Source organism: Protopterus annectens, chromosome 13.part0, assembly GCF_019279795.1.
Source record: "Protopterus annectens isolate FY-2018-M chromosome 13.part0, PAN1.0, whole genome shotgun sequence".
Classification (NCBI taxonomy): domain Eukaryota; kingdom Metazoa; phylum Chordata; order Ceratodontiformes; family Protopteridae; genus Protopterus; species Protopterus annectens.
In genome coordinates, this window is record NC_056747.1 from 983,475,784 (window position 1) to 983,502,039 (window position 26,256).

At 40.7% G+C, this 26,256-nt stretch overlaps 1 protein-coding gene across 3 annotated transcripts in view; it reads left to right on the plus strand.

Annotated features, from left to right (window-relative positions):
- The window catches only part of LOC122787967 (trafficking kinesin-binding protein 1-like), a 517,740-nt gene that overhangs the window by 391,974 nt on the left and 99,510 nt on the right, over positions 1-26,256 (plus strand). For all 3 annotated transcript variants that reach the window (XM_044054896.1, XM_044054893.1, XM_044054895.1), the window contains one exon: positions 7,299-7,415. In XM_044054896.1, the coding sequence (XP_043910831.1) occupies positions 7,299-7,415 (117 nt within the window). The remainder of the gene's footprint in view (positions 1-7,298; positions 7,416-26,256) is intronic.

Below are 26,256 nucleotides of genomic sequence, written 5' to 3' on the forward strand. Positions count from 1 at the left end.
AGGCCCGTAATTGAACTGGCACTGGTGTCGGAGAAGGAGTCGCCCTTGGGGCCAGCGACCGGAAACGGGGCCACTGCAAACGAGAAAGGGCATCTGCCAATGAGTTATCGATGCCAGGAATGTGTTGTGCCTTAACTGTCACATTAAATGTCAAACACTTAAATGTAAAATATCTCATCATCCTACCTAATACCCCTTTTCCCCCCAGCTGATTGACTATATGCACTACACCATTGTTGTCAGAACGCAACCAGACTACTCTGTTTTTCATTCGTGCTCCCCAAATTTCCAATGCCACCACTACTGGGAAAAAGTCCATATCTGCGTTTGAAATATCTACCCTGTTTTTCAATTGAGACGGCCAAGCCATGCTGAACCAGTGATCTTGAAAATAACCCCCAAAGCCAATTCCCCCCGCTGCATCTTTAAACAATTGAGCGGGAGGTAGCTGGTCTCTCTCCTGCCAAATTGCTATCCCATTGTAGTCTGATAAGAAACTCCACCACACACCTAGATCCTCCTTCATACCTTGTGTGATCCTAATCCGATGGTGTGGCTTTGTGCACCCTGACCCCTTAGCAGCTAAGCGCCTCATAAATGAGCGTCCTACAGGAATCACTTTGCATGCAAAATTCATTAACCCTACTAATTCGTGTAACTGTTTAAGGGTTATCTTATTCTGTGTTAGCACTTGACTTAAGAGTAGTCGTAATTTCTGCACCTTGTCAATAGGAAGCCTGCACTGCCCATTGAAGCTATCAATCTCTATACCCAGGAAAGCCAATCTGTTTGACGGGCCCTCTGTTTTATCCCTTGCTAGCGGCACCCCTAACTCCCTGCATACCTGTTGAAATGTATCCAACGCTTGTTGACATTCCCCTGTGTCCTCCTTCCCAATGAATAGAAAGCCATCTAAATAATGAACAACTCTGTCTTCCCCTACCCGCTGAGCCACCAACCAGTGTAAGAAGGAACTGAATTTCTCAAAAGTAGCACATGCTATTGAACAACCCATAGGCATGCATTTATCCATAAAATACTGGCCTTCAAATGCCAAACCTAACCACCCTTGGTCTTTAGATGCAATGGGTAAAAGTCTGAAAGCAGACTCTATGTCAGCTTTTGCCATAAGGGCCCCTCTTCCCTTCTCCATGACTTTCTTAACAGCTTCATCAAAAGACGATAATGCACTGAAGTCCCTACCCCATTTATGTAATCATTTACCGAATTTCCTTGTGGATAGGATAAGTGGTGAATAAGCCGAAATTCACCAGGTTTCTTTTTGGGTACTACGCCGATAGGAGAAACCTTAAATGCTCTTCTTGGTGGGCAGGGAAATGGGCCCGCCAGTCTGCCCGCTTCCAATTCTTTATTTATCTTTGCTCTAACTATGTCCGGATGCTCTTCTGCTGACTTCAAGTTCTTGACCCAAACCCCTTGCTTCCTACCTTTTGCTGGTATCTTGAAGCCCTTGGTGAATCCCTCTTGTAGTAATGCTGCTGCTTCTCTATCTGGATACGCTTTGAGCAATTCCCTTAAAATATCCCCTTTTACCGGCGTTGGGAGATGGAGCTGCGTACTACAAGCCATGCATTGATGCTTAAATCTACACTGAAGTTGATTCCGACACTGACCGAAGTTGTACTGATAACACTTTCCAGCACTCCCGTCTGTTCTGTCCCATTGGTTGTCTGTTGTTAAACCGAACCTATAAGTGTTATACCCATTCTGATTAACTGGAAAACCACAATCTGTTGTTGCTGCATCTCCGCTTGTATCTAGCCAGCACAAAAGCCCCAAATCCAACCATGCCCAAGACCTCTCTGGGTATGACTGCCTCATCCTTCTGTAGTCCTCATCATACCTCAACCAACTGTTGCCCCCTTGAGCAAAGCGCATCGTGGTTACCCTATTAAAGTGCGACCACATGTCTTTTGCTTTAGTAGAACATCTATCACTTAAAATTTGAGCATAAATGGAGTAACCAATCGCCCAGTTTTCCCATGTTCTTCTTACTTGTAACCTCCTTTTTTTGGCTACTGAATATTCAACCCTGCCATCCTTATCTCTTTCCTTTTCTTCATCCTCCCTGTTCAACAATGAAAATATATCTATGTATTCCCCACTTGCAATCTGTTGTTTCACTTTTTCACTTAAATGAAAACCTAGTGGTAAGTCTAACGTAACTGCACCACTGTACTTAACTAGTTCTGAGTCTCCCTTCCCCCCTTCCAGCACAGTCTGACCCTTGTTTCCTTGATGCATTACTTTATCATCATCCTGTTTACCTTTGAGCTGAGCTAATAAAGCTCCCATCTGGTCTAAAAGTGCATTGTTAGTTTGGGAGCCCCTACTGTTGTGGCTGACTCAGAGTCCTCTGCTGTCTGCTTGTTGTCAATCCCAACCATGTCCCTCAAAGTATCTTGACGCTGTGAAATGATTTGATTAACCTTGCAGTGTTCTCTAGGCAAAGATTCATAGTACATTAATTCCTCATCTAATATACCTTGGCTTTGTAACCACTGCAAACACTTCTGATCCATAATAGGCATATTCTTACCTTCCCTCTTGCGCTTTTTGCAGTATTTCTTCTTATCCTTATGCTTCCGAGAATTTCCGGCATTCCTGTCCTGTCCGTCATCTTTCCCATTACTTCCGACTAACCCTTGGGATCCTGAGCTGGGTCCTGTTTGAGGGTCCGGGGGCAGGTCACCCGCAGGTTGAACATTAACTGCTTGAGGCACCTGCCCTGACCCTACTATCTGGTGAAACAGATCCTCCCACCATGATCTCTCTTTTATGCTCAACAAGGTCTGCATTTGTGTTTGCATTTGAGGATCCATCTAGTCAGTGAAACTAACAACAAAGAAGACTTTACATTGTTCTAAAACCACCCACTGTTTTCAACTCTCATTAGAATTACACAGACAACTTTAACTATTAGCATGTTTGAATGATATTGGAATTAAGATTAGAAATACTAACATTCCACATCTGTTGCTACAGCCAAACTTAATACTAAAATTGCCCCAGCATCTCCTTCCAAACAGCTTCAAAAACCCCCAGCAACTGATCCTACCACAGATAACTTCCCTTAAGGTTGTAATTAAATCAACAAACAAAAAAGAGGGCCTTACCTTGTACCAAGATAAACCACTTAATTCAAACAATCCACTGATCAGTTGCTACAAGCTGTCCAGGTAGGGATCAAGAAGACTGATTTGATTTGGTTTGTTCCCAGCCTTTTCAATCCTTCCTCTAGCCAGCCCATCCCACCCTACCCTCCTACCTATCCTGGCCCTACCTGCCCCCCCTCCCCCCACTGAAACCTGAGTCCGAGCTGACCTGCCTCAGACAAATGGCAGCTTGCTGCGATTTGGCTTGCAATCTGCTGTAATCTGCCAACTCCTTGCAATTCAGAGCCTCCTTAAATGAGTATAAGAGCCTGTACTTCCAGAGTGGCACATCATTTAATAGCTATCAGGGTGTATCCTTAATACACTGTGGTTCTGCTGATCTCTGTATGCTTACTAGTGTCGTCACCTCTGTGTTCATATATATTACTGTTGATTCACACCCTTTTAGTAGCCACTTTAGAAAGGGATTCTTGCTATTTTTGTTTTGTTTGATTTTTTTTTTTCCTTTAACCTTTACTCTTTCTAAACAGTGTTTATTCCCTGTGCAGAGTCCTGTTAAGGTGTGCCTGTAATCCTTTATCAGTCTGTGCATTCTTAACTGTACATTTAAATAGCTTTATTGTAAGTGCAATATAGCAAACATAATCTGTACTAAAATATGGCTTCACTTTAAACATCTTTATCTATATTATAGTGAAACAAAAACAATTGTTTGTTACAGATTCCAAAGAGCAAAGTCTATCTTAATTTCCTATTGCTACAAAAATTAAAACCTTGATATCCTTTAGATGCCTTACAGAGTTGCTAAATCTTTTTTTTTTAAGTGCACTTTATTTCTTTCAAGCAAACTAGTTTACAATATCAAAACAGATCTATTTTTTTTTTAAGTGCACTTTATTTCTTTCAAGCAAACTAGTTTACAATATCAAAACAGATCTATAATTATCTCTCGCCTTCTGGCGGTGTGATCATTGTTTTGATAAAGTGTGTTACTTTACCTTGCTCAGGCATTCACGAACAGTGCTTCTATTAGAAATGCCATATTGAGGTTCTATGAGCTTGGTATACTTTTGTTACTCCTGAGGACTCAGAAAGAGCAGTACTACTTGCTGTAAAAGCTGTGGTAAAAAGGAGCTGTTAACATGATGCATGGAATATGTGATTCAGAGACATGTAAGCTGCAGTGAGGAAAGACCCCATTATCAGATAATGGCAGTTCAGAGATTTGCAAATTAACTAGCATCAGTGCTAATCAGCACTTTCCTGTCCTACAAAATACTTGCAGTACTGTCCCATGTGTGCACACACACACACACACACACACACACACACACACACACACACACATATATAACTACACACACACACATATAACTTGGCGTGCTCCTGAGTTGTTGGAACATCCTCAATGTCTCTCTTTATTTGTCCCTCCCCTCCTACATCACGGATACTTGCATACTTGCAATCGGTCATTAATGGCAGACATTATATTTGCTGTCTTGTTAATGTTATAGACTGTACATTGATGCTAGAGCTGTTGCTCTTTAAACTTTTTAAGTGAGTTCTGGTGTTGTACTGAAGCCACTCCCACTGTTCCTCATGACTTCTAGACTGTTGCAACCACTGTCTCATGCCAGATATTAGTGGAGAAAAAAGACAACTACCACAAACGAATTAGTTAGCAACGAATTAGTTTGCACAGTGGGTTAATGTGCCAACTTCTGTGTAAATGATGCAGTATTCAACCCCCCCCCCTCAATTTTCACTTTTACATATATTTTTTCAAGTATCTGTGGTATCTAGTGATAGTAAAGCGGACTAATATCCTCTTTGTGAGGTGGGAGGGTGCAGGGTTTGAATATTTTTAGTACCTTTAAGGGACACTATGAAGAATATCCTCAACCTTCCAATATCGTATGATTTGTTTATTAGTTTAGGGTAATATGGAGGTAGACAGGCCTCCCCCCTCCACAAAAAAACACACACAGTCCATCCACCTGATCTCATTTAGACACACTCTCCCATTTTACTGATATGCACCTGTACACACATGCACTTTTACCTGTCCTGTAACTAACCACCCTCAGACTCACACATGCAACCCTACACAAATGCACATGAACATTCCCAACACTGTTAATCTCCCCAGCACTTACCTCTTCCCCAGTGGTTAAACATAAGTTTTTGACTGTGTTCATTAACATGAGATAGAGTGTTGCTTTACTCAGCTGAATGAGTATAAATGCCTTATTCTAGGCATTTCTGGTGAAAAGCACATGACACATTAGTATTTAGCAAGGCTGCAGAGACCGTCCACCATGATGCTGCAAATCTTCATTATAAAGCTCTGTGGTAGGACTGTCTCTTTATTTAACATTTGTTGACCAGGAAAGTCCAACTAGGACAGATTTTCAGTGGAGGCTTGGGGAGAAACACTGCAGATGCATGTCTTTGGATTGTGGGAGGAAGTCTGAGTACCAGGAGAAAACCCACGTGAAAACACACATGAATGCAGGGAGGACATGCAGACTCCGCACAGAAGTTACCCCAGCCAAGAATTGAACCAGAGAACCTGTTGCTGTGAGGTGACAATGTTAACCACTGCACCACTGCGCCGCCCAATAATAAATTACCAGTAAGCTTTCTAAATTGGCTGTCTTCTGTCTCCTAAAACATATACTTGGCACTTTCAGATTGCCTTAGAATACCAACCTCCTGTTCACTTTTTTGCTCACATGTTCCTCCCTGTACCTGTTACATAAACTTGCATCCCATGACTAACTATACTGTTTCTCTGGCATTATCTGGAATCCTATTCAATGATAAATATGTGAAACTTTTCATGGCTAACTATACTGTTTCTCTGGCATTATCTGGAATCCTATTCAATGATAAATCTGTGAAACTTTTCTGCCTTCTGTAGTGAACATAGTAAGTGTTTAGAATAAAAGCTTCTTATGTTTATTCACACCTAATCTTCCCTAAACTCCTGCTTAAGTGGGCTGACTCACTTTTCTTCTCTTTTTTAATACCATTATATTTTTGCCACATTTTGGTATTTATACTGAAAAAAAAAATGACCAAATAGGGCTGAAGATTTTTTTTGTGTTTTTTTTTTTTTTTTTTTTTTTAAGTAATATTGTGTATGCATGTGTGCAGCTGCTGCCTGCATATATTTTCATTGCAAGGGCTGAATAGAATTGTGATTTTTAGTTGCAATTAGGCGTGCTTAAGTGTAACTGCTTGTTGCATATATTTTATTGCTTTGCATGTCTATGTTTTGTTTGAAAATAGCAGACTTTTGTCTTGTTGCTTAATCTGAGCATGCGTTAAATATATGACAGTGTGCAAGACCTGATTACTTGTCTTTAGACCTTGTTCTACGCTGCTGCCCTGCTGTAGATGTCTTCTTGAGAAACAGTCAGAGGGCTACTAATCACATTGTGTGGGTACTGAAAGGGTGCATCCCTGCCCCCTTGTCAGACCTTCTATCTATGGGAGCTACAGCAGTTTGTACTTCAGACTGCTGCCATTTAATGAAAAGATTGGGACTAGAATTCTTGCTGCAGATATCTTCAATGCATATTGCTTGTAATTCATTGATACACCTGTACAGCCTTAATCATTAAATAGCTCCATGAGAGTTAAGAAGATGTAACCTACATAGAGCAGACAGTGTAGCTTGAAAATTCCATTACAGAACTACAACACATGGTTCAGTATCATAAACTTTGTAAGATTGAGTATGAAAATTGATGAGTGACCCAGAGTATGAAAGTTGATGAGTAAGGACTGATGAAAGTCAGATATATTTTTGGATAGTAGCTATCAGGACATAGGCATATACAGGGACAGAGAGGGTCTGTAAAACAGTGAAGCACTTAAATAAAAAAAAAAAAAAAGGTTTGAAGAAAAACAAAATTTCTAGGGTTGCACTGAGCTAGTTAACTTTTTGACCTTATTCAAAACAAATTGCCCTTACTCTCCTCCTACTGCAAGAACTGGAAGAAAAGCATGCTATTCAAAACGTGATGTGCTTTAAATTTATTAACAGAGTAAAACAAAGTACTTAATTAGGCTGTATTCAGTAGTCCTAGTAAGTTGTCTATGTATATAGCATGTCTGTAGGAAACTAAATGTTGTAAAACATTTTTCTCGCAGAAAGAACGTGATCTTGAATTAGCAGCACGCATTGGGCAGTGCCTGCTGAAACAAAAAGTCTCGCTCGTTGGTAGAAATGAGTACCTTGAGGATCAGCTGGAAAAGGCAAAGGAGGAGGTATGCATCACAAAAGTGAAACCAAATGTATGTAGCATGTTGCATGCAGGCCATTGTGTAAGTGATCATTGGGCTTCAGGAGTGAAATTTGTCCTTTCATTCCACCCCTCTGTGTTCCTAGAGCATGTCACTATTTGAACCCCCATGTTTGTGTAAGTGATCATTGGGCTTCAGGAGTGAAATTTGTCCTTTCATTCCACCCCTCTGTGTTCCTAGAGTATGTCACTATTTGAACCCCCATGTTTTATTCAAAGTCTGTAAAGTGGAGTGCTGAAGAGCAGTATGCTCTTCTCCACTGTTGTAAAGAGACCTGTGGTGTCGTAACGATGCAGTTTATCTGAAGAACTGAGATCTTCATAATGAAGAAAGGTTAAAGCACTGTGCTGTGAAGAAAGAGTATAGAGTGTTATTTTATGTGTTTGGAAGGTAATTGTTCAATAGTCCCCATGTTTGTCTACTCTCAGAAATGCATTATTATGCAAACCTGGACAGCTAAATGGTGTGCATTTTTAGTAGTCTGTAGATATTTGCATCTAGACCACATGGCTAATGACCTTGTTCTGTGTTTGTATTTTGGTCACTGTTATTGCATATGGAATCTTTACCTCTGTACTTGAGACCTCTTAAGGTTAGGAAATGTGTATCAGCACCATAGTGTAGAGGGATAAAGCCCTAACTTTGACCCAGGCAACCTGAGTTTGATTTGCAGCTCAGTTGTCTGAGGTGCTTCAAGGGAGGGATGGGTGTGCCCATTGAGGGGGGGCACATTTGTCAAGGCATTTCCTGCAGGGATCCATGTTCCATAGAGGGGAGTAGCTCTCTGACATAACAGGCAAATGGGGGGGGGGGGGCAGTTCAAGGGGTAGGTCTTAAATGAAATAAATTCCCCAGTGAAAGCAGTCGACAGCACAACCCCTCCAGAGTACTATACCAGCCCCGGCCACTGAATGGAGGTAGTTTGGGGTTGTAGGAGAAGCTGGTATGCCTGGCAATGAAGCAGAGGTATGAGAAACGATAGAGAGAGTGAAGCAGAAGAGGAAGTAAAACTAAAACAAGTCAGGCAATGTGTCCCAATTAGTGTTGATATTTGAACAGAAATGAAAAAATGCATAAGGTGATCCAACATAGTTCTGCATTACTGTAACTACATTTGAGTAGACGTGCTGCCCTGAAAGATATTGCAAGTCCAAGTGTAACCAAGTCATTATTGATTTTTTTTGTACCTTCTTTTTTAGTGTATTTTATGTAAACTAAAATGCTAATGCAACAAAAGCTTAGTCCAATATATTAGCTTGCCACTTTAGAAATTTACCAGATCCTTGTTACTTCTTTGTTCATCATATCTTGAATTCAGCCCTGGTATGCAGTGTTAGACATGGAGGTAATTATTTCCACAAATAACTGTGGTATATTTTGTGTTTCTGCCATAGAATAGCTAAGAAAAATCCTAGTGAAATCTCATTTCATTTCAGAATTGTATCTACATTGTACAAATTGTATGAAATAGTTCACAAGTACAAGAACCTAATATTAAACATTAGACAGGTTGGCATAATGGTTAACATGTTTACCTTGTAAACACAAGGTGCAGAGTTTGATTTTCACATGGGGTAACTGGCTTGGTTTAAAATGGTCCAAAGTGCAGAGTTTGATTCTCACAATCAATTGGCTTGTTTTAAAATGGCCCAAAAGGGCAATTAGCGTAGTACTAATCTATGAACAGCAAACCTGACTAGCGGGTAGCCTGAATACCTTATCAAGGCCCTATCCCTGTATTCCGTCTTCTACAAGCTTTTGAGAGGAGATCTATGCCTGGCATACAGGGCATTGTCAGACCCCAGTCAAATGGACCTCTTGCATATCCCCAAAACAAACAGTACCAAAATTACCCATTCTAAAGACTTAAACCTTGCCGGTGATATAAATAGGACCTGCTGGAGAGAGAGGTGGCGGTGATATAAATAGGACCTGCTGGAGAGAGAGGTATCTTGGAGACTACCTTGTCTATGGACCAGGCTCCCCATCCATGTGAAACAGAGTTCCTTGCTAACCCAATTCAAGTGCATCTTGGACAATTGGATGGGAATCCGGAAATTCATCCCTGGTTTGGCACCTATATCTCTAATGCAAACAGGTAACCTGTAAAGGATTCATCTCCCAGGCCCATCCTTGATAAGTGTATCAGTGTATCAGAACTTGTCAGAGATTTGGGATGCATGGCTAGGTTTAAAAAGGCCCTTGTGGTCATTAGCCTAGTAAACACTTATGACCCTATAAAAGTACTTTGCATCACGTAATTTTTGTGTGTGATTTTTACATTGTTTTATACCTAATTATGTTAAATGATAGTTGATGCCACGGTGGTACGGCGGTAGCGTTGTTACCTCACAGCAAGAGATTCTCCCGTTCGATTCTCTGCTTGGCTTGGGAGTGCCTTCTGTGTGGAGTCTGCATGTTCTCCCCATGGTTGGGTATCATTCAAAAGACATGCATGCGCAAATGGGCGTGCCTTCATTGAAGGTTGGGCGTCGAGCTGGCACCTCGGCGTTTCGTAAAAAAAATCTACTGCCAATCATTAGCGGACCGGAGTTCCGCTGTGGCGACCCCTTACCGGGAAAAAGCTGAAAGACAAACAACAACATGTTAAATGAGAGTTGAAAGGTTGCTTTACACCCGGTTGGTTTGTTCTTTCATTGCCATAATGTAGTATCCTTTATCATGGTCTCTAATTAATTTTCATCATTGAGACTGAGGTCTCCTTCCTAATAGGCACACCATCAGGAAAATAGAAACTACGTTCGTAATCAGAACAATCCCTATGGCGACTAGACACCATCACTGGTCCCAAAAGGCCAGAGATTTGTCTCAGTTTATTAATGTTTATCATATTGATCATTACTGCAGTAGCCTTAGTTATATGGGTTATATCCTGCCAAGGATATAACAGCTGGCCAGCTTCCACAACTTTGGGGCAGCTTCCACATACCCAAACTGTTAGGCCGCTTGAGGTGAGCCGACTTAAAGTTTGGGTGCGAAGCCCTTCAGAGCTCTACCCCACTTTACTACCATTCCTCTGAGGTTTTCCAGGATTGACAATTAGCTTGTGCTTTCCTTTTCTGGGCAGATAAGTTGCCTTTGAGGGGAACAAAAATTCCATTTTCCCCTTCAGGAAGGTTATTTTAAAGCTAGGAGTATTGTGTTTTAATGGACTGTCTCTTGAGCCTGTAACATACTTTTAAACAGAGCACTCCTTTTTCTCTCCAATTAAAAGTAGTGTAAAGTAACTAAAAGCATTTTTTTCTGTGGGGAAATTGTGTTTATTTTTCTTGATTCTGGCATAGTGTTGTTTTCTTTGTTTATATAAAAAAACTTTTTGTGGTCTTTACTGGCATTTACTGCTTGTCTTCCACTTGACCATGGGACAGACTACTAGTCCCATGGTTGGTCCTTCTTCAAGCCACAAAAAGGAAAACCTCAGCAAGCAGCCTTTGCAACAGACTAGCAATTTGTCTCAGCCACAGGTGGGTGACTCTGTTGTGGCCATTTGTTGCACCTTAGACCAGTCATCTTATACCCAATGGTATAGCACCTACAGCCACGGGGTTAGTCAGGTCCTCTGCAGCTATTGGGATCTCTTCAGTGGGCAAGGGAAAGACACTCTTGTTGGCCCTGGGAGAGGGAGAGGGAACAGGGAAGTTCCCTATTGCATCAGAATGCTGTGCCTGGGAAGCAGCTGCTACCATTAGTAACATGGTTTGTCCCATGTTTCCTGTCAGAAGAAACAGAAAACAAAGCATGTATCTACTCCTCCTCAAATTTCTTTGGATAGGAGTAGTTTACTGTTTCTGACTTTGGTTTTAATTCAGGCTATTGATCCTTATTGTAAACTAGTTTCTGGTAAAAGAAAGATGGATTCCTGTTTTCCTGAAGAGGTTAATGATTCTGAATCTAAAGAGGAAATGCAGAATGGATACAGATTTGTATGGCTGCATTCCCTCCCAGATGGTGTTAAAAGTGAGATTTTAAATTCTCCCTTGGACAGAGATTGTTTTTGGCCCCTCTGCTGCAGAGGTGATCAAAAGATGCGACGAAAAGGGCAAGCTGATCCAGGCCCCTCCTTTTTCCAAATTTTCCAAATTATTTTCTTTCGCCTGATCCAATATTGGCAAAAAACAGAAAACAGTCTTTACAAAATTCAGGTAAAGAGACATTTAAGAAGAAATGGCAAAGCATTTCCAAAACAAGTTTTGAACCCCCCCCCCCAACTAAGGACAGTCCAACAAGTCTAATTATTCAAGAGACCTTTGTAACTCCCTCCCACCCTGACCCCTTTTTTTCTTCCAGAGAGTCTGAGTCTTCATTTTTCTGGAAGGAAATGCCTCCTTTTCAGAGGTTCACTCCTTATCCTTCAGATCAGACTCTGTTTTTATCTGTTCTTCATCACATGCTGTTCCAAGGAGTAATATAACCAGTTCCTCCTTCCCAGGTGGGAAAGGTCCTTATTCAGGGATGTTCCTAGTGACAAAGAAGGAAAATGCTTGGAGACCAGTTATGGATCTTTATTTCCTCAACCTGTTTATGATCGTGCCTACATTCAAAATGATGTCACTTAATCTTTTACCTCTTCTTTCTCTTTCAAGTTTTCTGGTAACAGTAGATTTAAAAGATCCGTATTATATCCCTATTCATCCAGACTTAGATGTTTCTAAGGTTTTGCATGCCTGGATCACATTATCAGTTCTCTGCCTTACTTGTTGGACTATCCACTGTACCAGGAATGTTCAAAAGTGTCCAAAAATGTCAAGCTCCACTTATGGATCATTGCAGACTAAATGGTATCCACGTTTTCCATATTTAAATGACTTGCTTATCTTTGCGGGGTCCTTTTCAAAGTGTCAGGAATCTCTCTGTTGAGTGAGAGATCTCTTACACAAGATGGGATTCCAAGAGAATATTCACATGTCTTTCTTGACTCCTTCATTCACATGTCTTTCTTGACTCTTTCATTCAGGATTGTGTTCCTGGGATGTTTTCTAGTAACCACAGTTGAAAGAGCTTTACTTCCACAGTAAAAAGTAGATCTTTATGTAGATCTAAGGTTTTAACTCAGACTTCAGTCACTGCAATGGATTTGGGTCTCATGGCATCTATGATTCTCGTGATGCCCCTGGCAAGACTCCACATGAGAAAGGTACAGTGGTATCTGAAATATTTTTGGTCCCAGCATCAACACCCTTTATCTTTCCAAATCAGAGTGCTGCGTTTGTCAGAGAAATCCTTTGGTGGAAACAACAGATATCCTTAAATTAGGCCTCCCCTTCTCCCTCCATGCTTTAAAGCAGCCAGTCAGCTACAGATGTTTCGGACTTCACTTGCGGAGCAATTGCAGGAGTGATAAAAGTGCAGGGATGCTAAGGACAGATGCAAGCGCATAAATATCAAGGAGATGCTTGCTCTGATCAAGGCACTCAACTCTCTGAGCTATCTTTGGTCCCCAGGACCTCTTCCAAGTGGCTTTAGGAAATACCACAGTCGTGTGGTATATTAGCAAGCAAGGGGGAACCAGGTTGCGCCTCCTTTGCAGACTAGTCATGTTGAGATATAGCTTCAAAGCACAGTCGGACTCTCTAGGCATTCTACATTCTGTCAGAGCACAAATGCCTCGCAGACAAGCTGAACAGGACCAGGGCAGACCCTCACAAATGGGAAGAAACCTTATTTCTGTACATCTTAGGTTTAGCCAGCAAGATTGCTGTCTGCCTTGATAAAGGAACATTCTGTATTTCTCTGAAACTGAATGATACATGTCTGACTACATTTTCAGGCCTATTATTCTACCTTAATGTACTATAGTGAATTTACTAAGAATATCCTCACTCTAAGGCTTCCCCTGAGGCTAGGATAGGAAGCTAGATCACTGGGTCTTCCAAGATTTGATCCACTTATGGGGAGTTGTTCAAGTAGATCTCTTTGCCTCCTATCTGAAAATCAACTGACAAGATTCTGTTCCAAGACTCCGTGCAAGAAGGCCTGGAAGACAGATGTTTTTTTTCTTTGGACTGGAATTTTCCTGTATATTTTTCCATCCTTTCCACTAATATCCAGGGTGAAAGAATTGATAAGACTGTAGATTATTTGCATTAACTGGAAACAGATGAGACTAGAGTGAAAGACTTATCTGTTAATTACCCAAACTTGTGCTGAACAGTAGCCCGTCTTTCCTTTATGGGCCAAGTCTTTCTTTTCTATTTTTCAGAATGAATTCTGCAAACACTGTATTTCGGTTAATAAGGCTTTATTAGATGTTCACAGTATCTGAATACTGTCTTTATCAACAGTGCTGATGAACAGTAACAGTTTGTAGAAATGCTGGAATGCTGATTAATAAATATATCCAAAGTTTCTGCACGTATATTCTCATTCTCCTGAATAATATAAACTGAAACAGTCCTTATTTGACCTGTGTTCTGTACTCAGGCTCCAGTGTCTATTGCAGAGACCTTTTTACATACAAGTCCAAAAACTAACTTGCATTCTAAAATGCTGGATATTGCAGAGACCTTTTTACATACAAGTCCAAAAACTAACTTGCATTCTAAAATGCTGGATATTAAATCTTTTTTGTTTGTCAGTCCAAACTAACTCACTGACTCTATCTGCCGTATTTCCTAATGATCTCAAAACCCTGTAATGCTTTTCACTCCTGTTTAGCCTTGGTTGCCTTGGGTTCCAAGCCTTGCCTTGCATGTGCCTCTTTATCTAGCATTCCATTGCTATGTACAGCTGTCTCTTGAGAAAGATTCTGTAGCTTTCCCTGAAACCTTATTTCTGTACATCTTAGGTTTAGCCAGCAAGATTGCTCTCTGCCTTGATAAAGGAACATTCTGTATTTCTCTGAAACTGAATGATACATGTCTTGACTGTACATTTTCAGGCCTATTATTCTACCTTAATATACCGTAGAGAATTTACTAAGAATATCCTCACGCTAAGGCTTCCCCTAAGGCCTCTGACAAAAGATTACAGGGACCTTCTTTTGTTGTTGTGTCTTTCGGCTTTTCCCGGTTAGGGGTCCCCACAGCGGAACTCCGGTCTGCTGATGATTGGCAGTAGATTTTATGTGCCGAGTTGCCGGCCCTGACGCACAACCTTCAACGAAGGTGCGCCCATTCACGCACGTCTCCACACAGAAGACGCTCTAGTTGAGAATCAAACAGGACAATGTCTTACTGTGAGGCGACAACGCTACCACAGCACCACCACGTAGTTACTTTATATCTGTATTATTTACTACTGTAATCTGGTATGTGCAGGCTTTACGCCACTTTACTAATAACCTGCAGATATGTAGTAAGCTTCCATTGTCAAGTTTTGACCACTTAAGCATTTATGGCTTGTTTGGATTTCCACGAGGTGTCACTTCTGTTTCGATTGAAGACTGTTAACTTTATTATAATTTCCTTATTACCTAGATCCATAGTGGCTAAGAGTCTTTAAATCTAAGTTCTGATGTATGTGTGATATGTTTAAAACCTACTCATTATTATGAAAATCAGTGTCTTTTAATTCTGTGGTTTCTACAGCTGATTAGGCCAGGCAATATTTTAACCCTGCTGTTCCAGAAACAGCATGGTGAAAATGCCATACACATACTTAACCTGTGTCTGTGAGTCTTCATTTAAGTTAGACTGAGTACAAACTGTTAACCCTGCCTATTTTTCCCTATCTCTGTATGCTGTAATGGGAAAATTACTCTTACTCTTTATCACCTATGTGTTTTTTTACCTTATGAACTGGTGCCTTATTGTACCATGATGTCGCTCTCTTACAGCAAATGAAACCTTTCCCTGTTCTCCATTGATTCAGATCTTCAAACATTGTACTGTTTAGTCCATTTTTTTATTGTATAGCCTGTCGAGCATAATGGCTGTTTTCTGAAGATTAATCAAAATCTGTACTAAAGGGATAACTTTATAACTGGTCTTGAAGCATAATTACCGTCTACTGTATTAACTTGTGTCTGTAAATTCTCATCTAGATTTGCTAATAATGCTACTTACCTTTTTTAACTTTTCTGTGCTGTAATAGATGTCTGCCTCCTAAATTTGTATCTGAAACATCCTGTAAATATTTATGAGCTATAATAGTTTACTAAAACTTGTGCTCTCAGTATTTCAGGTCTGTACCTTTGCATTGTCTGTTAGCATCCTTTTAAATTTTTGACTAATGTACAATAATTATGTAAAGTGCACTGGAATCTGTAAATTAATTCACAAATTAAGCTTGCCCTGGTATGCCTTGAGTGTATTGAATAAATATTACTACCTATTGTTTAGATAACTTATCTTAAGCCTGTTATAAATAATTCTGTCTCTCTTAAAACCGACTGAATAGTGTGAAGAATGATGTAGTAGAAATGTATGATGTAATAAACCTGTTACAAATAATTTTGTCGCTTTTCCTGTAAAACTGACTGAATAATGTGAAGCAGAAACATATAACTGAGTATTAACGGTTATGTTCTGATATCTGATTGAAATGTACACTATTGAACACATAACTGAGCATGAATGTCATATTCTGAACCTTGACTGAATTTTACATACTGAACATTTAAAATAGCTAGTAAAGGAATATTTTTTTGCTAGTGTTACCTAAACGCAGATAAAAGCATAACTGAAAATTGGTAAATGTCATATTCTGAGGTAAATGTCATATTCTGAAAACTAAACTATTAGTACCTTTTCCTGCCAGTATTGTAAGAACATTGATAAACTGAAAACTAGTACTGTTTTACAATTGTCTGAAAGCATGAGAACATTTTACATATGTTACCTGAACATAGCAGTGGTGGTGCTGCGGTAGCGTTGTCGCCTCACAGTAAGACGCTGTCCGGTTCGATTCTCAGCTAGAGCGTCTTCTGCGTGGAGACATGCGTGAATGGGCATACCTTCGTTGAAGGTTGTGCATCAGGCCTGGCAAGCCGGTACGTAAAAATTAACTGCCAATCATTAGCGGACTGGAGTTCTGCTGTGGCGACCCCTAACTGTTAAAAAGCCGAAAGACAAAAACAAACCTGAACATAGGTAAAAATAATCTGAAATCTGTTAATGTTATATTCTGAATATTAAACTATTAATACCTTTTTGTTAGTGTTACCTGAACATGGATAAAAAATATACTGAAAACTGGTATTGTTATATACAGTAAACTGTCAGTTAACTAGCAACTATGGGGATTGGTAGTTGCCGGATAACTGTAGTTTCAGGTTGCTATTAAAAATAGGCCTGACTAATACTCTACCCTATACTGTTTGTTTGGTTTGATTTGTTCTTAGGTTGGGGAGAGAGATTGTTTGATTTGTTCTTAGGTTGGGGAGAGAGATAATTTATTCCTATCTTCCTTTTTAAAACTCTAAAAACATAAGGTATGTTTCTGCAGGGGGGGGACAAATTGTACTGTATTTCTTCGAGTTTTACTGGTTGCTTTAGAGTTCTGTTTGCTTGAGTTCCAGTTAACATAGTTTACTGTAATTGTCTGAAAACATTAGAAAATTTACATACTGCATTTAACTCGTACATTTTAACTTTAAACAAACATTGAAGAAATAACTGAAAACATTGAAGAAATAACTGAAACGCATAGACAGTCAACTTTGGCACCACAGCTCTTGCCACATTTTACTCTGAGTTGTCCCAGTCATTGATGAGGTATTGGAAGGCTTTATGTCCAAGTGTCCTTTCTATAATTAGGCCTTTTAACCCCCCCCCTTTTCATTTCTTGTGCAAGGCTGTGTGGCTGCTGATCTTGATTGTGTGGCTAATGTTCTTGATTGTGTTTAGTATCAGGCCCTTATAATAACATTTGCAGTGTTAACAATTATGATAGCACTGCTTGTTACTCTGACTTTATTTACATTTTTCTGCATGAAATAAACATATGCTGCTAATAAACAACTCTTGCAAGTCTCTAAGCAAACTGATAATGTACTACAGTGACGTGGAAAGGATGTAACTTTATTATTAAATCAAACTGAAACCTCAACAAAATTGTTTTTCCTGTCATAATCTCAAACTAAACTGAAAGTAGTAATCTTAACAATGTGACACCTATATAAAATTAATCTTAACTGTTGAAGTGTTTACATTTACTCTTGTGACCCTCTGATTCTAACGTACTGTTCTGCGAGTGAAACTCCACCCACTGTGTTATCATAGCCAATTCTTTAGTTGACATCCTTTAACTTTTCAGTACTACTGAATGCTGCAATAATTTATCATTACAATTTTCTTGGATAAATAGTAAGAACTGTAACTGCATAAACTATTACTAAGAAGTTTAAACTGATCTTTACCGTACTGTTTTATGGCATTTTAGTTCAGCTTGCTGAGCTGGCAATAATCTGATCTGGTGTGCTTGGTAAACTGCAATTTCTGTATGAAGTATATACAGTCTTAAACTGATTACATAAATACATTTATTACGAGACTTAAACTGATCTGATTCTGGAAGTTTACTTGTCTTTTATACACGTGTGTAAATGTTTTTTTTTTTTTTATCTGGAAGTTTATTTGCATGTCCTTTATACAAGTACATGAAATTTCTTTATATAGTACACGCATTTATTACTAGACTTTGAACTGATCTAATTCTGGAACTTTACTTGTCTGCCGTTTATAATGTAAGAGTTGAAGCTGTGGCTTTAATGACACCATATGTATGATGCACTCTTTTTTCATGCATGGGATCCGAACTCTTGACTGTACTGTCACTTTTACAATGCAGCATTGACTTTAAATTTTACATTCTATAAACTAGTAAAACATTATTTAATATTTGTGAATGCTTTTTTTTTCTGTGTCTGTATTAAGATATTCTTTATGCATTGCAACACTTTAATACAAAACTCTTAACAATGACTGCTAAACAAAACAATAACAAAAAAACGTTATTTGCCAAATCTGTAACTGTAAACTCTTTATTCTGTGAATTAAGTTGACAGTTATTTCTGGTGTGCCCTACACTACATAGATGCATACGGTTAACCCTTTTTTCTAATTGGTCACACCCACACCCAGTATGTCTTTCTGAGCACTTTAGCAGTGTCAGCAGAACTGCAGTTTATCTTTAACCCATAAATTTGCATGTTTCTGTCGTAATGAATTCTTCAAATTCTGTACATTTGCACAAACTACTGCCTGCAAATTCTTATATCATCTGTGTGCACTACTGTACATTCTGTAGTATTTTTATTTTTCCATAAAATCTTGTTACTGAAGTCTAAAACAAGTGCAGAGGTGTTGCACCTTGAACTGTTAGCTGTTATAATCTTTGACCCTTTAAATCCTGACAGAACTGCATTTGTGTCCTCTAATAAAGGTCTATTTGCAACTGAAGTTGATTTGTCTGTAATGATCTGTACTTAAACAATGAAATATTGTAATTTCTTTTAACCTTAAACAATGACAGATAAATGCTCAGTGTGACACCCGTGCACTGGCCCAGCAATCAAGGAGCCTCAGTCCTCACCACTAACACAGCACCTCCCTGATTTTTGAATGTGCTCTTGCCAGGAATGCCTGTAGATGGCAGTATCATCTATGCAAGCAAGGGCAAACCCTCCTGCTCCTGTTAGGATATGATCTACCAGCCTGTGGAAAGTTGCTGGGGCATTTTTCATCCCAAACAGCATCTTTGTGAACTCATGTAAGCCAAAAGAAGTCACAAAGGCTGATCTCTCTCTAGCACTAGGAGTCAAGGGCACCTGCCAGTAACCCTTGGTAAGATCAGTGGTTGTAAGATACTTAGCCCCACCCAGCTGCTCTAGGGTCTCATCTGTCCTAGGCATGGGGTAAGCACCTGACTCTGTGTGACTATTTAATTTCCTTTAGTCCACACAGAACCTGGTGCTGCCATCCTTCTTTGACACCAGCACCACTGGGGAGGCCCAGAGACTGTTGGAATCTTGAATCACCCCTAGTTCCAACTTCCCCTGTATCTCCTCCCTCAGTCTGTTTGATTCCTTCAGTCACCGTATAAGGGGCCTGTCTAATATGCCTTTGGGGTCCTGTATCCACCTGGTGCTGCAGCAGGTGGGTGCACCCTAGTTCCCCAGTGAACATGCCCCCAAACTCCTGTAACACTGCTCGTATTTCTTGAACCTGGGTAGGAGATAGCTGCTGGCACATTTGCTACCCCTTCCACTGAGGTGTCAGTCTGAGCCTCACTGAGGAGATCAGTCACCAGATCTCCCTCGGATCCCTCCTGCAGTCCACTGCAAATGCTCAGCACAAGGGCCTCCTTATAATGGTAAGGTTTCATTATGTTAACCTGGTACAGTTTGTGCCCCTGCCTTCTGCCTAGCAGTTCCACCATGTAGTTAACATCACTTACCTTTCTTACCACCTTGTTGCGTCCCTCCCAAGCTGCTTGCAGCTTGTTGTATCTGACAGGAATGAGAACCATTACCTGCTGCCCCACAGCGTACTCTCATGCTTGAGCATTCCTGTCATACCATACCTTTTTCTGTTGTTGGGCTTCTGCCAGATTCTACTGAGCCAATCCCATGAGTTCCCTGAGACTTGTTTTGAGGTTTAGGACATATGCCACAACAGACTCCTTGTGAGGTTCACAATCGCCTTCCCACTCATCTCAAATTAAATCTGGAGGTCCCCTCACCCTATGCCCATACAGCAAATCAAAGGGTGAAAAAACCTGTGGATTCCAGGGGAACGTCTCTGTAAAAAAATAAACAGATGGGGCAAATATTTGTCCCACTCCCGCTTAAACTGGTCTGCAAATGCCCATAGCATAGACATGATTGTAGAGTTTAACTTCTCAACAAGGCCATTAGTCTGGGGTTGGTAGGGGAGATCTTCATGTGCTTCACCCCACAGTATTTCCACAGACGAGCCAGCAGGTGTGACATGAAATTGGCACCTCTGTCAGTCAGTATTTCTTTTGGGAAACCTACCCTGCTGAAAATCTCTAACAAAGCATTTGCCACCTTTTGTGCCTCAATGGAGGACAGAGCCACTGCCTCAGGATATTGTGTAGCATAATCCACTACCAGTGGGATATACTTTTCCCTGTGGAACTTGGGGAGTACTCGGAGGCCCCACAATATCCATAGCTACCCTCTGAAATGGCTCCTTAATCACAGGTAAAGGCATCAAAGGAGCTCTCACCTTGTCTCCTGCCTTGCCTACCTTTTGGCACTGCTCACAGATCTTGCAGTACCCTGTTACATCTCTGGAAATTCCAGGCCAATAGAAGTTCTGCTGTATCTCCTGCCTCAGATTCTGTTTGACTCCCTCCCTGTTTGTATGTTTTATGCCCATATGACCTGCAAAGGGAATATCATGGGCTACAGCTAGAAGTGCCAGGTAGTAGGCTCTAGGCACTACCAACTGCTGTCTAGCTCTCCCTCAGGGGTCCACTCTTTGTACAGTGACCCTTTGTCCCAGTATACAGATTCCTCTTTGTCCCAGTATACAGATTCCCCCTTCCCTTGAGAATCAGGTGCCTCAGTAGCTACCTGCCTCAGGCCTTGCAATTTAGGGTCTGAGAGCTGAGCCTGTCTGAACTCTGTCTTTGTAACCCTTCCTAGCTCCCCTTCTAGAGGAAGTTTAGCATCCTCTGACAGTGGTGTCTCACTGTCAGCCTGGGTACTACTACTCACCTCTACCTTTGCAGTCCCTCTGCCCAATGGAACATCATTTCCCACAAGCAGCTGTGGCTCACTTTCAGTTTCACTACTACAGAGTAGCTCCCTCCCTGAAGTAACTACTTCACTAGTCCTGGCTGCAAGTATGCAGTCTGTCTGGGTCTCCCCCAGGCTACCAGACCCACATGCTTGTCTCCTAGCCTGTCTGCGCATAACTGCATAACCACATGGTAACCACAAAACATTTTCCTATACGTTTCAGGTGTTAGCTTAAAACAATTCTAAGAAGTGATTCTTAACAGCATTATAATCAAAACATGCAAGTCAGACATTTTGGACAGCACAGTTACAGCTTTACCATGGAATAAGGGGGTCAGGAACCATACCCAGAGCCTTTGCTCAACATCATACTGTTTACATACCCTCTCAATCATATGAATGAAACTATCAAAATTATCCTCCTCTTTTTAAACTGCGGAAGAAATGTACTGACCTTTTGTGCTTCTGGAGTCCAGTTACTCCCTTCCCCATTACCTCCATGACTCTAGCAAAGAGTCAGCATCTCCTTCTCATGCTGTCTCTGCCTCTCTTTTCCTCGGGTTCTTATGTTATCAAAAGATAACATAATTGAATGTTCAGAACTTCAAAATGGCCACATCTTGAAACTTTTATTGTGGGGGGCTGTGCCCCCCCCCCCCGCTAAATATATACTCTAACTCCGAGATCGCACTACAGTGTGGAAAGGGCAAATATCGTAATCTTACTGTACTGCGATCCCACAATGTGATCTTCGAAATGCGGCCGTTTCAAAGTTCTGAGCATTCGATTACATTATCTTTCGATAATGTAATAGGAACCCCTTTTCCTCAGCTTCCAGGTGTAGCAGTTTCTCATTCTCCTCACTCTCTAGATGCCTCAGTCTCTCTGCTGCTTTCGTTTCCAAACGCCTGGCCTCCAACTCGAGTATCTTTAGCTCCAGATGGATTTTTAAGTCCTCTGCAGAAAGGTTGAGCTGTCCATTCTCTGAGGGTGGTACATCTCCACTGCCAGTCTGATCATCCTCCTGCTTGCTGTTTTCTGATGCCTCTGTGACCAAAGCTGCAATCATGTCTGCCTTAGTCAGGTTTCCATGCACCAGTCCCCTAGCCGGGCACATCTCAAGCCAGCTGGCTCCTTGTCAGCTTTCTGTACTCCTCTGCTGACATGCTGCCTGCTCTCCCTGACTAACTAAGCTTACAAAAGAAATAAAACAATTGTGATCTGAACTCTTGAGTATTCACTGCTTGGCTGATTTTAGAGTACAAAACACCTTCAGTGATCACTGTACACAAGCTACAGGAATTTACTCTACCCAGACCACTACAAGCCAATTAGTATTTCCCAACCAATTAATATGTGGTGTGGATATCCCACCACTGCCAAACAATTAATATGTGATGTCCATGCACTGGCCCAGTAATCAAGGACCCTCAATCCTCACCACTAACACCAGTGAGGGGCGTCCATATAGGGAAAGGATAATAAATACACACACAGTAAAGTGCAATTTCCCTTAAGCGTACACAGAGATCACTACCTCATACAGATAGAACATCTGAGAAGGCCACCCACTTAGTTTCTTTCCTTCTGTTCCTCCTTTCTCCCTTTCTAAAAAAAAAAAAAAAAAAATTGAATATCCTTGTGCTTCTCAAACATTTTGGAAATATGGAGTATATTTTAGTGCATTTATTAAAACTGAATTTGCCTTAATATTGCTACAACTCAAGTGTTCTAGGTTTCACTGCATCTGAATTGTTTTGAGTTTTGGCTGCTTTTCTGTATACATAGACTTTTCTGTATATGTAGACTAGCTACTTATTCTACCATATTACTGCCTCTTAAATCATTTTTCAGTTGTGCACTTGCCTTGTTTCATTTAAAAAGTTTTAAATTGCTAATTTTGTAGAGTTTTAATTGTATGTACTGTTTAGGGCTACACACTCAAGTGCGTTAGCCTTTTCTGTGTTTATTTAGTGTGTTATTGCATTGTTTAGCCTGTTTTAACCAAAAAAAAAACTATCTTGTTTGCTCGTTTCCCGCCTTTCCTAGCTAGTGTAGTCCAGATCCCAGGCTTTGCTGGTTTTAGGACTTTATTTTCTGTGTTCAGAGCTATCCAGACCTTGCTGTGGTAGAGGGAAGTCCTACTGCTTACCAGTGGGAGTGGTGAGCATTGTACTGCCTGTCTGACACTAGAGGAGTGGTTTCCAGCTCTGAAATTGTAATTTTAGCCATTTTGGGCTGATTTCTGTCCCTTTCAATTTTCTGGCTTAAAAATGCAAGTGTTTGCACATTTTTCGCATCGTGCAGCACCGCTGGGCTATGGTTAAACTATTCCAGGTGCCAGAAAGTCTGCTCTTTAAATTCTCCCTTAGAACTAGCCGGTTTCTCAGTAGTAGCACTAAAAATCAACCCCTGTGACTAGCACTTGCTCTAGAACCTGCTGGAAAGCACTAGGGAGCCTTAAACTGATGCAAGCACTCAACTCTCCTAGTTAATATGGAGAAATTAATCGTAGGCACTAAACAGCCTATAATTGCAAAGTACCTTGCAATGTTAAGGGAAAAAAGCTCTTGGACTTTACAAAAAAGTACCTAAACAGGCATGTCCAAGGGTCAGCTTCCAGTGATTTCTCCTGTCCATCTGGTGAATCTGGGCATACTGGGGCAATGAAGCAACTTCCTCATGTACACAATCAACCCTCTCCTCCTACCACCCAACACTACAACCTGCGAGAGATGCACTTATGTAGCCAAACTGGAAGCAAAGCTCTTTCCAGACAAAATTCTGCTAGACAGTCAAGAGGAGAAGGTTAACACCTGCACTGCACCTCAAGCCACACATAGCCCTTCAAAACCCACACCATCAACACCCACACATAACAAAACTTAACCCACATATGCGGTGGCCCTTAACATTAACCTGCCCAAGCAACAAGGCCCTCCGAAGCTGAAACACAAACACCAGTCACAACCAAAGTGACACATAGCTCACAACACCAGTGTGCCACCCAACAACAGCCTCTAAGGCAAGACAATGTACCCAACACTTTAGTCATAGGTGACTGTATAGTCGGGCACACTGATGTCCCACTCACCAGGCTGAACAAGGAGAAAATTACAGTCCGCTGCCTGTCGGGTGCCAGGATCCGCCACATAACACACGCACTCAAGTCACTCCACAAGTACAAGTACGACTCTGTCATTGTCCATGTTGGAGTGGATGACTTAGACATACCTCCCTGGACTACTTGAAAAGAGACATGGAAGAGCTCTCTGATCATGTGGCCCAGGCAGGTATGACCCTAGCCCTAAGAAGCATCCTGCCTTTGCCCAGAATGATACCACAGTACAAGGACAAAGTTATTGACTTCAACAATTGGCTAAGCTTCTGGTGTCATTCAAAGGGGATCCAGTATCTGCCTGCCTGGGACGACATGATCTACAAACCACGATGCTTTGCCAGAGATGGTCTGTACCTGTCACCCCTGGGATTCAGGTTACTGGCTAAAACTCTTGCCACCCCTATAGTGCCTTTTTTAGGCAAGGTTCAAAGGACAAAACCACCTCCATAACAGATACAAGCATGCAAAATCTGAAGGTAATGCTACTCAATGCTAGAAGTCTAAACCTCAAAATGCACTCTCTTGAGGCACTCCTTAAAATAGAGAACATTGATATATGTGCAGTAACTGAGACCTGGTTCAAGGCTCCAGAGAGCACCCCTGCAATACCAGGCTACAGCTCTTAACACACTTTCAGCCACCAAACCAAGACCGAAACACTAAAGGTGGAGGAGTGTCCATATTCACCAAGGATATTCACACCTCCAGGCTAGTTGCCCAACACAATGCATCTGAAATTCTCCAGGTGCAACTAACACTAGGAAATACAACACCTCCACTCCTTCAAAACACCACTGTCTTAAATTCTACGAAAACAGGAACACATCCACAGTAAGTTTGAAAGTTCTTTAATTCTGGTACCTCGGCCTTCGCCTTCTCCTGGAATACATTTTACTACATCAAACACCACCCTTTTTATATCATGCTTAATTGAATTATTGAACACATTAACCCACTAATACTAATTATTGCTGCACCATTATGGACTGCATCTTGGAGCATTTCTTTTTAAATAAAGCTGCAACATCTCCAAATAATTCTTAAATTACATCTTGAAACTATTTACAAATATGACAAAATGATTTGAAATTTTTATATGAATACTTTCATACAATGTCCTTCATATTTGATTAAACATACTTACAAAACACTTTAATAAATTATCTTGTTTTTACAAATATTTTAAACTTCATATTAAATGCCTTTTTGAACATTTTAAACATTTTAAATGTTTGTAAACATTACTGAACATCAGTTATACTCTGAGAGATATGTGGAAACATTATATTAAATTTCCAAGTTTAAACCATGAGGAAACAGGGTTTTATAATTGAAAATAAACCTAGTTTCCATTTCCAATAATTTTTCACGAAACACATCTTTATTCCCCCGCATAATAGGTCTGCCTAGTGCACAAAATATGAACCCCTCTGAAACCCCCCCGTGTGCCTCACTAAAATGTTTCCCTACTGGACTCTCCAATCTTTTATGTTTTATGTCACCTAAATGTTCTAGAATCCTGAGCTTCAGCTTTCTAGTTGTTTGTCCTATATACCACTTCTTTTGCGAAGGCCGAGGTACCAGAATTAAAGAACTTTCAAACTTACTGTGGATGTGTTCCTGTTTTCGTAGAATTTAAGATAGCAACTAACACTAGGTAAGACTGCAATCCAAATTGTAGCCTGCTACAGATCCCCCACCATGCCCCAAGATTTTCACTACATCTTTTTAAACGTACTAAAAAATATTAAGATACAACCAAACACCCTAATACTGGGTGATTTCAACTACCCTGCCATTAACTGGGAAAACTACTCTGGTACCAACACCTTTTCCAACGGTTCTTGGAATTCATAAATTCCAACACCCTGGATCAACTAATCCATTGTCCCACCAGGGGCTCCAATATCCTAGACCTGGTCATTACCAACATAGGAGATAGATGCTCCACACCAGTGGTCACCCCCTCATTGGTCAGGTCTGACCATAAGCAAATCACCCTTGATATCCACATC